The following is a 16,531-nucleotide window of genomic DNA, read 5'->3' as shown; positions in this document are numbered from 1 at the left end:
AAATACATAATATCAAATCGGAAAGATATAGTTCAGGATATAACAGTATTGAGTATTTTTCAACCAGATGTGACTATAAATTAATTAGAGCAAAAACCACTTTAACATTAAAGTCGAAAGAACAAAATTATCTTAAAAAGAAGAGTGGAAGATTGATATTCCCAGAAGATGTAATCCTTTATGAAAAAAAGATTCTTCTTCTTTATATGCCGTCTTCTACCGAAGGTTGGCGACCATCAAACGATAGGTTTCTTTGTTTTGTGCCGCATGTATTATGTTCGCAGCTTCTGGTATTTGAAACCATTCTCTCAAGTTTCTCAGCTAGAATTTCTTCTTTCTGCCCAAACCTCTTCAATCTTGCCTTCCACGATAAGCTGTAGCAGACTGTACTTATCATTACAGAACACATGGCCCAGTTATGACGCTTTCCTCCTTTTAACAGTTGTTCACAATTCCACCTCTTTACCCATTCGTCTTAATACCTCTGTGTTGGTCACTCTGTCTGTCCAAGGTATTCTCAGTATGCGTCGATACAGCCACATTTCTAGAGCCGCTAACTTCTTTATAGTTGCTGCTGTTAACGTTCACCCTTCAACTCCGTAAAGTAGCGTAGAGAGTACGTAGCATTTCGTGGCGCGCCATCGGAGGTTAACGCTTAGATGGCGGTTGCTTAAGAGCTTTCTCATTTTGATGAATTTGGATCTTACTATTTCAATTTGGATCTTAATCTCTACGTCTGGGTCCCACTTATCATTTACCGTATATCCCAGATATTTAAATCGGTGTACTCTTTCAATACGTTCGGCTTCAATATTCAGGTTGATATGTTGATTGTTCTTTTTACTGATCACCATAAATTTAGTTTTATTTCTATTGATCTTCAGTCCAAATTGGTTGCCAGTTGTATTTACTCTATTTAGCATCATCTGTAAATCTTCGATGTTATCGGCCAGTATAACAGTATCATCTGCATATCGAAAATTACTTATTGGTACGCCATTAATCTTGATGCCCTCGTTGTACTCTTCCAGTGTACAGTCTCGAGGTTTTCTTCTTCCAGAAGAAAACATTAAGACTAGTTAAAAAATGAAGAAAACTTAAACATTAAGCCAGGATCATAACAAAAATGTACTAAGAATCTTGAATAAGAAAATTAAAAATGAGGTTAGAAAGTATCTAAGACGATAAAATACGATGAAAATAACTAGAGTAACAGAAAAAAACAAAAGCTTGAAATTACTCAGACAGAACATGTCCATTGGAAGGAAAAACATCCACAAATTAAGTATTGAACAGGGGCAAATCATTGAGGATCTAGAAAAATTGTAAACACTATAGAGATATTATATACCCAACTATACAAAGAATAGAAATGCATCCGGTATCCATTACCAAAGACAATTAATCAGGGGTCTGAAAAATTAATCAAGGATTTGAAATTTTACCGGACATAACACCCAACGAAGTTCCACCCATAGAACAGGCGGGTTTTAGAAAAGGCAATGGAACAATCGATTACTATTGGTTATAAAAAATCTAAATGTACTGAATATAATAAACTACTATTTAATATTTGTAGATCATGAAAAAGAATTTGACACTATGAATCAACAAAAAAATGTTGGAAGCCGAATACCGAAGTATAAAATCCAAAATGGATCTACCACTTAATTTAGAATACGCCGGTGTATCGGGTCGACCTATAGATGAGCAGTATGATAATAGATAATAGTGTTGCTCATCGGCTTCCATTAATCCCTACCGGAAAGGCATGTAAACACTAGAAAAAATTTTATTCAGCCCTAGTCAATTATAAAACGTACTTACAAGTATAGAGAGATTTACAAAGAAAACCAAACTCGAATGTTCTACAAAATTATTATTAAAAAATAATAAAGTCATTCTGCATAATTCTATTTTCTGTATATCTTAAGAGGATTATAGATTAAATATAGTTAATAGATTGTAATTTACAAATAAAAAAGAATAGCGTCAAGCTCTTCAACTCTTCTGCATACCATTACGTCTAACCAAAACTTGGATAGTAATTGGGAACTAGTCATCAAAAAGATGTTTAAAAGGAATGATTAGATTTAGAACAATTAATTTAACAATAAAAAAAAACAATCATTAAGAAAGGAGGGAAAAAGCGATCAAAATTTGTAAATTTTTAAAAGTACAAGAGAGCGGTGACTGTATTTTATAAGCTCCAATCAGCGCAAATATGTACAGAATTATGTAAATAAGACATAACAAATATCTAGACATTTCAGCAGCGTAATTTTTAAGTGTAAAGTGATAGTATCAATTCCAAAATTACACTATTTAAGTATCTCTGAAGCGAATCATTTCCTCACAGACCTCGACGATCTGCAAAACTCCAAAGGCGTTATATTATTATGTTTTGGTACGGCTGTAAAGAGCAGCGATTAAACTAATAGAGTTGGAATTTACATCTGTTGGCAACCATAAGCACGGTAATAACAATATAACCGCCGTGGCACGGTGTATATAGCCAACTTGTTGAGCAGAATTTATGAACAAAGGATGTTCCTCGTATCGGGCGTCGTGTGAATTCGACGCCGCTCGACTATGCTATTAAATAAGCATTCCGGTGATAAATTGTGACGCGACGAGATTTGATAGTGCTGTAAATTATTTAATCATTTTCCTCCTCATAGGGACTTACATTATTAGCTCGTATATCGTTTCGGTGTTGGGTCTGCCGTTTATATTGTTTCCTTACCGCATTTAATTAATTGCACCCGCAGAAAATGGAAAGAAGTACATCTATTACCGACAAAAATTCATCTTATGCAGAGAAATCATATCGACGGTTATAATAGAAGAATAGACTCATCCTAGGATATTTCAATTGGCATTATTTATATAAAAATATCATCATTCGCGTATTTATTAGAAACTAATACTTGTTGATTCATATTTGTTACTCTAGCACTAGCAGGATAAATACGAAAGAGAAGACTCTAGTAACCGTTTCCCAATATGTCACTATCTCCTTCTACTTAATGATTCTCTCACTCCTAGAATCATCCTAATATATTTATTTTTATCTGTATCACTCTTGCTATAAAGGCAGTTGATCGGGTCAAATTAAAGGACGTTATCCACTTGTTGTACGCAAGAGAGATACCTTTAGGAATAATCAAAACGATTGAAAATATCTACCAAAACAACACAATAAAAATAAAAGTGGAAGAAGAACTAATCGACCCTATCGAAGCTGGCAATGGGATAAGACAGGGAAATTCTCTGAGTCGTCTATTGTTCAACCTGATTATGGATGAAATAATAAAAACAGTAAGAACTAAAAAAAGGTACCAAATGGGAGGAAACAACTTAAAATAATCTGCTATGCAGACGACACAATACTACTCTCTCAAAGTGAAGACGATTTACAACGTATGCTGCACCAATTTAATATAACGGCCAGAAAATTTAACATGTTAATTTCCCCAAAAAAGGCAAAATGCATGGATACAACAGCAAATTTACTAAGATATAAATTGGAGCTTGGATTGGACAACAAAAACCATATTGGTGGGATCAAGATATTTCGCAGGAAATAACACAGAAAAGAAAATTGTATCAAAAATATCTGAACACAAGAAATGTGGAAGAAAGAATCGAATACAAAAGAATGCAAGCGATGGTCAGAAGAAAAATATGCCAAAAGAAAAATGAATCTTGGGAAAAAAAGTGCACCATGATAAATACATACATTGGTCGAAGCCAAAGTTCAGAAAGCTGGAAACTGTTAAAAAATTTAAGAAACAACAGAAAAAGAGATATTATCCAGTTCATATCACCGCAAACTTGGGAAGAATACTTTAAAGATTTACTAACAGAGACAAGAGAGCCCTTCAAACAGATAGAGAACTATGGTTTACAAGGCGTCAGGCTGATAGGATCACCAATCAGAATAAATGAGAGAGAAGTCGAAACCGTATGCAGACATCTAAAGAATGGCAAATCACCTGGCCCAGGAAATGTAGCTCCGGAACTTATTAAACATGGACCCAAAATACTAATGCAACGACTACGACAATTTTTCCAGGAATGCATAAATAAACATGAAATACCTGAGGAATGGAAAGAGTCGCATATGAGCACCATCCATAAAAAGGGAGATAAATCGAAACCTGAAAACTATAGAGGAATTGCAGTTACTAGTAGTATTAGCAGAATATATGGGAAAATAATAAAAAATCGAATAGAAGAAGAATACCAAGATATGGAAGCCGAAGAACAGGCTGGTTTTCGTGCAGGTCGATCTACAATAGACCATGTCTTCTCTATTACCCAGATAATTGAAAAGAAAGTTGCTCGTGGCGAAGAAGTCATCTGATGACGTTCGTAGACCTTAGGAAAGCATATGATAGTATCCTGCTTGATAAATTATGAGAGGCACTGGGGAAAACAAATATAAATATAGAATTAATTGAAGCAGTAAAAACGTTAAACTACCAACAAACAACAAGAATTAAAACAGGAAATCTGGTAACACCGGGATTCAAAGTGACTAAAGGACTAAGACAAGGATGCTGTATATCCCCAACATTATTCAAAATATACCTCGAAGCAGCACTCAACAAATGGAAGAAAAAATGTACGAATATAGGCATACCACTAATAGACTTAACTTTGTACACTCTGTGCTTTGCGGATGACCAGGTCATCATCGCACAGGACTCTGAAGACCTTAGTTACATGATGCGAAAACTATTAGAAGAGTTTACAGAGTAGGGTTTGGAAGTGAACATGGAAAAAACTGAGTACATGAGTATCGGAGGAGATCAACATAACCTTCTCGTAGAGGAAAATCAAGAGATCAAACTATGTGATGACTACAAATACCTAGGAGTAAAGATCACTCAGGACGGAAAATTGGATGCAGCCATTAAGGAACGAAATACACAGGGAAGGAAAGGCATAGCCTTACTGAACAGCATACTGTGGGATAAAAACATCTCTAAAGAAAAAAAAGAAGAATATACAACACCATAATAAAAAGTATCACAACATATGGATGCGAAGTGTGGCCCCTAAAAGACAGAACAGAGAAAATGCTTAGAGCAACAGAAATGGACTTCTGGCGCCGCTCGGCGGGAATCTCCAGACGCGACAGAATAACAAACGAGAGAGTCCGAGAAATCATGGGGGTTACACATAATATTATTGATGACATCAAAACGACACAACTCAGATGGTACGGACACGTAAGGAGAATGCCGGAGAATAGAATACCAAGAAAAATTCTTGAATGGCAACCAAGAGGTAGGCGAAGACCAGGAAGGCCTAGAAGAATGAAACAGTATGAAGAAATAAAAATATCGGGAAAGAAATGAAAGGCAGAATTTAAAAAAGAGTCATTAGACCAATAATAACATACGCGGCAGAAACACGACCTGACACAGAGAGGACAAAATGTTGTTAGAAACAGCAGAGATGAAAACACTTAGAAAAATTGATGGCAAGACACTATGGGACAGAGCTAGAAGTACAGATATACGAAGTAGATGCAAGGTGGAGAACATCAAGAACTGGGTAAGAAATAGAAGAGTAGAATGGAACAATCATATAAGACGAATGACAACTAATAGAGTAGTAAAGACGGCAAGAGATGGTTCCCCAACACGAAGACGATCAGTAGGAAGACCACGAAAACGATGAAACGACAACTTACTAAAAGTACATTGAAAAACACACAGAGTCATGTCTACATAAAAAGAATAATAAGAAGAAAAACTTCTGGTATGGACAGTACAAAAAACAAACAAACTAAACAACAATGTCGAATTAGACATTAAGGACTCGTATTCTAGCTAAATGACGTACACAAATTCTTACAAAAGGATACTATGACTCTAAATAGCAAAGACGATAAAAAGGGGACAGCTGGATAAGATGGAACAGCAAAAGACTAAGTATAAAGCATTATGAAATAACAAAACATATTAAATTCTTTGGCTTCATCACGTTATACTCATGTTTCCTAATTATAAAATGTATTCCTAATTGATGATGAAACGCAGTCCAGGACGAAGAAGAACCTCATGGTTGAAAAACTTGCGAGATTGGTATGGTGTTGATCCAAGCATGTTATTTAAGGTGGCAGTGAATAAAATGAAGGTAACCAACGTTCTGAAAGCACATGGTACATGCAGAAGAATTGATGATTTCTTTATCTGACTTTCATATTTGTCTATTTCAACTAATAAAAGGAAAGCGATTTTTTTCATCAAGAAAAATTTATTGTGTCAATTCTACCAAAACAAATACAGTCGGAGCTTATTAAAAAAAGATCAAAATGCGTATGGTATTATCGACGTGCTAATTGGATTTATAAACACAAAACGAAGATTCTGAAGAAAACAAAGATAGTTTGTGTTGTACCTATAAATAAATACGTATTTATTGTAGACCGGAAGAAGTAATTAAGTAATTAAAAATTGCCGATACATCGTCTAACGAAACGGAACTTACCCCTTCTAATTTTAATTCTGGTTCAACATTTTCTTTAAAACAAGTTTTTAATAATCCCCTTTTTAAAAGTATAAGTTCACAGTCATAACTTACAACATCCACACACTATACAAGATTTAAACTAACTCACTTTGACACAAACTAGATACTGCCAAATTTTTATTAACGTCGACAAAATTCAAATTCTTGAACAGTACACTCAGGTAATATAATACACCTGTAGTGCTTCCTTTTGTAATTATAATACAATCACCATTTTACCAGAAAAATAATCTTTTCTCCCATAAACCTTTACATAAGGCACAATGCTTAGCAACCCTAATATATCAAATCTAAAAATATCAAATTACAGCGACGAAAGTAACAAACGGTTCCTAATGACTCTTTTCCCCAAAAGGTAAAAATTGCGTTAACCAGAACGAAACTAGACCCCCTGGCGTGAAGTACACTTCGATTTTGAATTGAGACATTCTAGACGAGGATGGTTATGCAAAACTTTACCACAAATTCAGAGAAATGTCATAAATTCAGGGACATAATAAATGTCAACTTCTTGAGTTTACGAGGTCGATGCTGAATAAGTAGATCACCTTTGTAAAATGTTTATAAAGATGCTGCTTTTGTTGGTGACGAGATGGTTACATTTGAAACTGTCAGTGTTTGTTTACCAGGTAATAGTCCAGTAGTTTTAAGCATCAACTTGGGAATTAATTAAAATAAACAAATGCTTGAATAGTTTCATTTGACTTTCAGAGACTAAAACAGAGAGGATTAAAAAGAAATTTAAGACAAAGTCATCCAACAAAATCGCTCTTTCTCTCTGCAAATATCATGTAAAACTTAACTTTGCTATTAACATTTAAAAATGAAGAATTTCTCCACGGAAGTCTCAATCGATGACAAATTCATTCCAATCATATTAAATGATAAATTAAATCCACCTAATTCAGCAATTAATTAATGAAGATAACTACATAAAAATCTGTTCTTAGACTTGATCTAGTAGGTTTTCAATTCATTATGTTTAGTACTTATTAAAATATCTAATCAAAATGATACAAAATACAATTTTGGATAATCTGGAAAAAGAATAAATGATGAAAAATCATAGTAAATAAAAGAAAAGGGCAATTAGAAAATTTAAAAAAAAAGCAAGAGAAACAGAGATATATATGTCAGTTTAATGAATAACTATGGAGTGAATATAATACTTTCTAGAAGATCAAATAATTTGGTTAAACAATTTGGTAAATAGTTTGATCATGTCAGACGTAGAGATAAAAACTATGTGGGATGAAGGACAGAGCTATTAGAAGTTGAGGGCAAGAGGTAGATGAATGTCGAGAAGAAGATAGAAGGACTGTGTGGCAGAACACTTGAGAGAGAAAGGTTTAGGTGAAGAGAATCCGAGAGACAGAAATAAATGGCGATGAAGAGTAAGGAAAGGAAAGGCTGAGCAAGAAGAAGAAGATCAACCAATGTTCCTTTCTCCAATGGGATTAGACTGAATGAACGAATTGAATCAATATGATTAAATGTGAAACTAAATATATGAAAATAAATATTTTTTTAATACTAAAAGGCAATAAATTGCTTACCGAATTGACTCCTCATCCAAGGATACAGAGGACTAGGTAACGCAGAAGCCGTATTATTGGGCGGCTGCTGGCCGGGTTGAGGTTGCTGCTGGAGAGGAGCTTGATGTTGAGGAGGCTGATGCATGTTGGCAGTCTGCTGCGCCCCGTACATCATGTGTTGCTGTTGCTGATGGTGTGGTTGCTGGTGGTGTTGCGGGTGTTGTTCTTGCATGTGGTGGCCCATATGATGGGTGTTCATGCTTTGTGCACTATCTAAGGGTGGACTACCGGTGGGGCCTAACACCCCATTCTGCGTCACCGCTGCCGCTTGCAGTTTACAACTAGCATACACGACAGGGGTTTGGTGTCCGTTTGGAGGTCCGTTCGTTGCCATATGCATGCTGGTAGGACTATCCGGCCTGTACTGGCCGTCCATCTGCTGCTGCTGCTGGGCGTTGTAGTACCCCGCATTCCTGATGTCCATCCTGTCGTACGGTGGAAATCTTGGGTAGGGCATTCCTTGGGGAGGTTGGCCCGCCGCCGGTGGGCCGCCATAGTGGTGAGGCGGGATTCCTTGTCGCAAGCCCACCACGGAGGGATCACCTGAGCAGGAGCTTGGATCGCCTTGGACTGGTCCTCCACCTTGAGCCACTTGAACAGCGGCTCCATAATGCTGATGTTGATGCTCAGCCGATACAACACCACCATTTCTCATGTCTGGCATGTAATTTGTAAAGTAAGAACTCATGCTAAATTTTATTAATCACAGCAAATATTCGACACCGAGTTTGGTTTCACTAAATCACATTAAAAATCACTAGAGCTGCATTCTTTCATCTCCACTACCGCGTAACTCACTTAGATTAAAACACTTAATAATGTCCACTTTCGTCGTCCTGATGTCCCAATTTACTTCATCCGACGTATAAGAGGAGCCTCATGTATTCCTGCAACAAGACAAACTAGGTTAAACATACAGTTGATGCACTTTAGACTTCATTAAATTTGATAATATAAACAAATTGGTCGTTCGTTTGTACGGGGTCACGATTCGCGCCATGTCTCTGCGTATTTGACGGACGTAAACAATTCGGGAGTCAAATAGCAAATGAATAAATTTGTGTAACTTTTAAAACTAAGAAAATGAGTGACACATGTAAAGCCAGACATTCCATCATTAAGATTCACGCATCATATACACATGTGGTTGCGGAATGCAATCATTGGGCCTAGTTAGCCATGCTTCTTTTCCACTTTCGACAAAAGTCATATATATCCGGACTTTTTTTCTTTCACTTCTCGGGATCAGACCGTGAAGTTACTAAGATAAATATAAACAATTTACAAAAGCACAACTATATCCTGTAGTATATTATAGAAAAAAATATTTTTCGTGAAACTTCTGTACGTTCTCGTTATACAAGGACGATTCAAAAAGTTTGGTATAAAATATTTAAATGTAGATTACAAAACACTTTTGCTATACAAATACATTTACATTTTAAATACATATATATATATATATATATATATATATATATATATATATATACATATATATATATATATATATATATATATATATATATATATATATATATATATATATATATATATGTATAAAGTTCACAAGTGTAACAAAGAGTACTGCTTCAATGTTCTAGATAGTTATTTTGGGACTAGTATGTCTTCACATTATAATATGGTACCTACCCCAAAAAGCCGTATTAAAAAAATTGTAGGTAAATCTATTTTATGTTTAGTATAAAAAATGCCTTATAATATTTAAACTCTTTGTATATATGGTATCACCTATGCATTAATTAATTGATTTCACATATCTGCAAGCTTACTAGATCGTACCTTAAAAGGAAATAAGAAAATAAATAAAAACATAACAGAAAAATAGCCTGGTCCAAGTTCCACTTCATTATTTAGTGAGTCGATTCGTAAAAAGAAAGCAACTAGCACTCGAATATGATCTAAGATAATATAAACATAGCTTATTCTACTTCTTCTCGCTTAGCTTTTCCCTTTTCAAGGTTTGCTGTTCTCTTCTTCCTTCAGTGTTCTAGATCCCGTCTCTTCTGACCTTACCCAATATCCATCGTAACATTTTAATTTCAACTGAAGATTTCCATCTTCTTTTCTTGTTTCTTCTTTACTCACCTTCTTCTTCTTATAGTTCTTTCTCATATCGGAGGTTGGCTATCATCACAGCTATCCGTATCTTATTGGCGGCTGCTCTGAAAAGATCTACTGATCTGAAACTATACCACTCTCTTAGGTTTCATAGATAGGAAATTCTTCGTTTTCCTATAGATCTTTTACCCTTGATTTTACCTTGCATTAGGAGTCTTAATATCTCATATTTTCTCATATATATATATATATATATATATATATATATATATATATATATATATATATATATATATATATATATATATATATATATATATATAGTATCTTTTGTAGCCTTCTTAACACTTCTCGTTGGGTCCATGGTATTTTCAAAATTCTTCTATAGCACCACATCTCAAATGATTCCAACTTCTTTAGATTATCCACTTTTAGTGTCCAGCTTTTCATTCCATATAACAAAGTCAAGAACACGTAGAATCTTAAGGTTCTTCTCCTCAGTTCCAGAGGAAGGTCTCGATTAACAAATATTGTTTTCGTTTACTTACCACACTCCTTTATATATTTCCTTTTAGTTATTTCCTTTGATCCTTATCTTTTGATCACAAACTACTCTGCTTATTTGCTTCCAGTTAAACCAAACAGCCTGTATTCTGTGGGCAATTTCTCTATCTAGTTTATCATTTTCCGTTATGTAGGAACCAAGGGATTTAAATTATCTTAGTCATGCTAGTTTTTTTCCATGCAATTAGATGTAGTCAACAATTCCTTCTCTTCCCAACCACATACTCAATTTTCGAACTGCTGACCTTAAATCCTCCCTCTTCAATAGCCCTTCTCCAACCCTCCAACTTTCCCTCCAACATTTCTTTGCTCCCCTCTACTGACACGATATCATTACCAAAAAGCATTGATCATGAAGTCCCCTTCTTTATCTTCTCTGTCAGTACATCCATAACTAGATTAAACAGATAGGGACTCAGTGAAGAGCCTTGATGCAAACCAACCGTCACTGGAAAACTTCGGTAAAGACATAAGTCTTTACTTTGATGTACGCTCCTCATACATATCCTAGACGAGCCTTACATACTTCTTAGACACCCATTTCTCTCTCTTACATCTCCATTGCTCTATCTAGAAACTGTGTTATATGCGTTCTTAAGATCTATAAATACCAAATGTAGCTCCCTTAACTTCTCTCCATATTTTTCTATCAACTGTCTCGAAGCAAACAAGGTATTCTTTGTCGTCCTTCCTGGCATAAACCGAAACTGTTCTTCACTTTTTTCTGAATCTGTGATTTCATTCACATTTAGGATCCCGCATCCTCTGTCTCTTCTCTAGTGTTCTTCATTTAGCAACTTTCTAAAGTATTCATATCATCTTTGTTTTATTTCAACATCGGTTCTTGACACTCTTCCATCCGCATTTTTAATCTGCCGCACGTGAGTCGAGGTCTTTGATGGCTTGTCCCTTGTTTTAGCAAAGCTGTATAACCTTTTCATCACCTCGGGTGTTTCCAGCTCTTCATACAGTTTTGGAGACGATCTTTCCTTAACAGTAGCTACAGCGCGCTTTACTTTCCTCTTTTCTACCTTGGATTTATCCTTATTTTCCTCTCTTTTAGACCTGTCACAACTCTTTCTAGCCTCTTTCTTCTCCCTAACCTTCTGTTGCACTTCATCGTTCCACCACCAAATTTCTTTGTCCCTAGGAGGCGCTTTACAAGAGCACAATGTTTAAAAACACACGAAAGAAAGAATTAGAAAAAGATAAGTTTAGGCGCTTAACTCACAATAGACTCACAATTGAGGTATTTTTGTAGAGTAGTAGTAGTTCGTTTCGAATTCGTTTTTAACTGACTACTTTAAAAGCGTTACAAACTTGAATATTGAACATTGTCTGACCATCACACAATCACTATATAGTGTGTATTTAGTCATCTTTTTCTGACAAATTTACGTCTTGAAAGTTAACAAAAATGTCGCTGCACGAAATTAATTGCTATCACTGTAGAACAATGGAAGTCTCACTACTATGCGTTACTAATTGGTACTTATCATCAAAATCTGGCAGACACTTTAATGAATACCTACTGATTGGGATTTAATTAGTAATTTTTTGAAGTGTGGGTTTGTTGTTTATGGTTTTGCATACTAAGCTGGCATTTTGTTTATTATCTAAAGGTAATCAGGTTTACATCAGAACGGAATAATTTGATTAAAGTAATTAATGAAATATGCATGTATATTTTGCTACTGTAGAGTGCTTTTAAGGTGAAACTTAACAGAAATTATCAAATTTATTAAAACTCAGGCAAAAGCATGGACGTATCATGAGTTTTTAAACCACTTTTTTTATTTAAAATTAACTCAATTTACTCTCGATAACTTAATTTAACTTTTCTTCTATAACGAGATTCCATATTTCTTCGTTTTTTATTTTCGTTTGTATACATTTATTAATAGTGTATGTGTATGTGATTGAGGAATATTGGTTTCGCAGTCAATGTGCATTGGCCATCCTATCGTTATGGTATTATTTTGTATTTTTTGTGGGGAAGCTCAGCAAAGAAGTGCAAGAGAAGCCTTTAATGTCAACATTTCTGTATAGTACACTAGAAATAGCCAAATATAATTAGATAAGTTTATCGCATGAAGATGTGTCCAGTATTTGTATGCCGTAATATTTTCGCATTTATTTTGAACACAATAATATACACAAGTTAACCTGGACCTCTCCTGATGGAAGAACAACGATCACATCCTAATTCAAGGCATGGAAAAGATGTAAAACTGCAGAAGTTATAGAGGCACACACATAGACTCAGGTCTAGACTTAGGAAAAACGCTCGTTGAGAGACCCATTGGTCAGAGAAGAGGAGGAAGACCCAGAACAAGGTTCCTTAGTAACATCGATGAAGACATGAGAAATATACGTGGTTGGCGGAGAAAGGCGATGGATAAGGACGACTGGAGAGAAACTCTTGAGGAGACTAGGACCCATACAGAGTTGTGAAACCAAATGAAGATAAATACTTTTGGCTCCTTAACACTCTTTTGGCAATTTTTATTAGCCTTCTTTCGACCAACAATTTCCTAAGTATTCATAGGACAAGAATGGATTAGGACGAATCAAAAACCGAGATGAAGATAAAAGAATAAATATGTGGCATAAAATGTCAAAGAAATTTTTTACTAGATATATATGAATAAGCATGTACACTGACGGTGGATGAATTTTGAGGTTTTGTTATCAAAGATATGTATTAATACCAATCTGCGAATATCCACAAAAAAACGCACACTTTCTAAAAGTAAGTCTTGAATTTTACAATTTATACATAATATTTATTATGTAATATTTTATTAAATAATAAATAACATTTACATAATATAAATTCTATAGATACAATGTATCATTTTATTATGAATACAGCTTCCGATATAAATTTCAAAACAACAAATAAAGCTTTTATTTTACAAATTGGGCTGTTCTCCAAGAGGTATTTGAAAAAAGCTAATATACAACCAAAAAAAACAGTTTTAAAAAATACGTTTTTGACAATACCCAGAAATAGTATTTATAGTTTTATTAACTAAATGAAGACAATTATTAAAGATATCCTATTTAATCCTCTATATGACACTGTTAAAAGCATGATATCCTACATCATTAGTATCAAAAAAAAATTTTTAATCAGACAAAATTAATTGAAACAAATTAAATTAATTCAAAGATTTAAAGTAATTGCTTTTTGAATCACAATTTCCTTGCCAATTAAACGAAGGTGTACACTATAAGTTTTATGAAGATATATGTGCAATTAAGATGAGATGAGATTAGATAAGAAGGTAATATCTTTATCGTATAAGTATAAAATAGGAACACGGCAATGTTAAGAATCTAATGTAAATCTAATTTAATCCTCTTTAAAGTTGTTAAAGTGGTTTATTGATTTGTAATTAATTTAGTTCAGTCTTTTATGCTTTAGAGCGGGTATGTGCATTATTCTTAGTTTTCCAATAAAAAAGCAGGATATTATTGTCGTCAAGTTATCTTTTTTCCTTTATTTACTTTATTTAATAGGAATTCTACTTGTTCATTGGCGGATTAATACCTCTATGAAAGGTTATCACTCCGTCTTTTGCGCGGTGGTCCGATCATTCATTTATGCACTGTACATTACATTGTCTTCTAATGTCTTCACTTCTCTTATATGAGTTTCATATTACATAAATAATTAGGTAATTTATTAAACTAATAATAAGAAAAGCCATTTGAGGAAAGTTTATGAAATTTATCGGTATATTCATTTCCATACCAATATATTGCCGTATTCCACACCCCGCTACTACGTCATTGACTGAATTAATCGAAACATACGCATTATCAGAATTCTTGCCTTTTAAAAACACCACTACAATCGTTTTTTCGAAGTTGATTTTAATGAACTGTAGCTAGAAGCATTTTAATTGGTCCAGTTATGAGCACTTGACTTTTCTTCGGATGTCATAATTGGAATATTATTGTTGTCTTAAAATGTCACACAATGTGACCGCAAATTCATTTATAAGACGTACATAATTACGAAGAACGCTAATGAAATTCTTCGGTCTTACCAGTTGTGTATCCGAATGCCTATTATTCTGTAGTATGTGTAGTTAATTAGGTTGATACAAAAGAAAAAACGGAATGGAAGAGTGGGTCCGTTGACACGTGTCAGTGGCATAAAGAATTGTGTGGCATCTGATGAACGAAGAAAACTTTTTGTAAATTAGATATTCAATGTTTAGTAAAAAACAATACATATTCTACAAGTGCCACTGAAAATATGGTAATGGCAGACTTTTTATCCATAATTATTAAGCATTTGGGGTCGATAAAATTTTTACAATTTTTTACTAACTATGAAAATACATTTATATCTATATTTAGCACATACGGATTTTCTTACTAACATTAAATATATCACGAGTGTGACATTCTTTCTTGCCAGTAATGATTAGTTTCTGAGATATAACTAAGCTAAGCAAGGCTTACTAAACCTGATCTCGTTCGCTTCAGAAGCTCTTCCCACCTATAATTTTGTCCTTTTTATTAACGATTAAATTTTATTTTCGATATCTGTATACTCGGCAGGCTTATTTAAAGTGTTAATCTAAGTTAAGTAAATCTAACCGAACTAAAACCTAACCTAACTAAACCTAATCTAACTACACGTTTCCAAACTTTACCAAACCTGACCAATTTACGCAGTAGGATATCCTTCCTTCACTTGCACCTTGAACCTATCCTTTTTATATGAAAGATCTGATATAGATGAATATGACTGGAAGATCAAGATTTCCCCAAGTTTTCCGTAAGCTGCCTATGTTAGTTCTATTCACCTGTTTAACTCTGTTGTTTGGTTCTCTCTTCCTATTTTAATCTCATGGCCCTGATATTTATAGTTATATACCTATTCAGTTTGCGTGCCATACGTTGAAATGTTTTATGTACTTGTACTTGTGAACTTGTACACAAGAGCTCTGAAAGTCTTGATGATATTGAAAGATTATGTCGTCGGAAAATCTCAAGTTGTTCAGAAACTCCTCATTTATGTTGTTCCCAATATTTTCATAATTACTGTTCCTCATAGCATTCTGTATCAAAGCGGTAAATAGTTTTGTAGAGATGGTGTCTTCTTGCCTAATGCCCTTCTTCAAGGGGAATATGTTTGTGTCGTCATAGTACATTCTGACTGCAGCTTTGCGTTAATAACTTTATATAAATATAAATATTCTAAAGAAGAGTTGTGTATCTATGATCAATACTGCACACTGAGAGTGCTCTTAACACAACTTAACTATGCTGGACCAAGTCAAATGCTTGCTAAAAGGATTGTTATATTATAGAACTTTGTCTATCATGAAGTTCATTACTTGTGATCCTTGATGATATGCTGGTGATCATTCGTTCCAAAACCACTCCTAATTCAGTTTTCTCTAGTGTTGTCAGTAATTATTCTCATAAGTACTATGAGAATATTCATATAATTTATATTATTCAATGCCCTAGAATGGCTGCAAAACTTATGGAATAAAATAACGGAAGCAAGAACATATGGACTGGATATAAACACCAGCAAAACCAAGCTAATGGTCATCAGCAAGGAAAACATAACTGGAGCAAATCTGTATATGAACCAAATGAGAATTGAACGTGTCTCACAGTACAGCTACTTGGGAACTATAATCAATGAGTAGTGGGGCAATACCCAAGAGATTAACTGTCGCATTGAAAAAGCAAGAAGTGCATTCTTG

General features: G+C 34.3%; 1 protein-coding gene across 1 annotated transcript in view; it reads right to left on the bottom strand.

Annotated features, from left to right (window-relative positions):
• LOC140434371 (homeotic protein antennapedia-like) overlaps positions 1 to 16,531 on the bottom strand; it is a 929,636-nt gene that overhangs the window by 49,278 nt on the left and 863,827 nt on the right. The window contains 3 exon segments of the mRNA XM_072522558.1: positions 8,106 to 8,639; positions 8,642 to 8,720; positions 8,722 to 9,031. Of these exon segments, the coding sequence (XP_072378659.1) occupies positions 8,106 to 8,639; positions 8,642 to 8,720; positions 8,722 to 8,832 (724 nt within the window). The 5' untranslated portion in view covers positions 8,833 to 9,031.

Source organism: Diabrotica undecimpunctata, chromosome 2 (genome assembly GCF_040954645.1).
Source record: "Diabrotica undecimpunctata isolate CICGRU chromosome 2, icDiaUnde3, whole genome shotgun sequence".
Lineage (NCBI taxonomy): Eukaryota > Metazoa > Arthropoda > Insecta > Coleoptera > Chrysomelidae > Diabrotica > Diabrotica undecimpunctata.
Note: the sequence above shows the minus strand (reverse complement) of the source record. Positions and strands in the feature narration are given on the sequence as shown.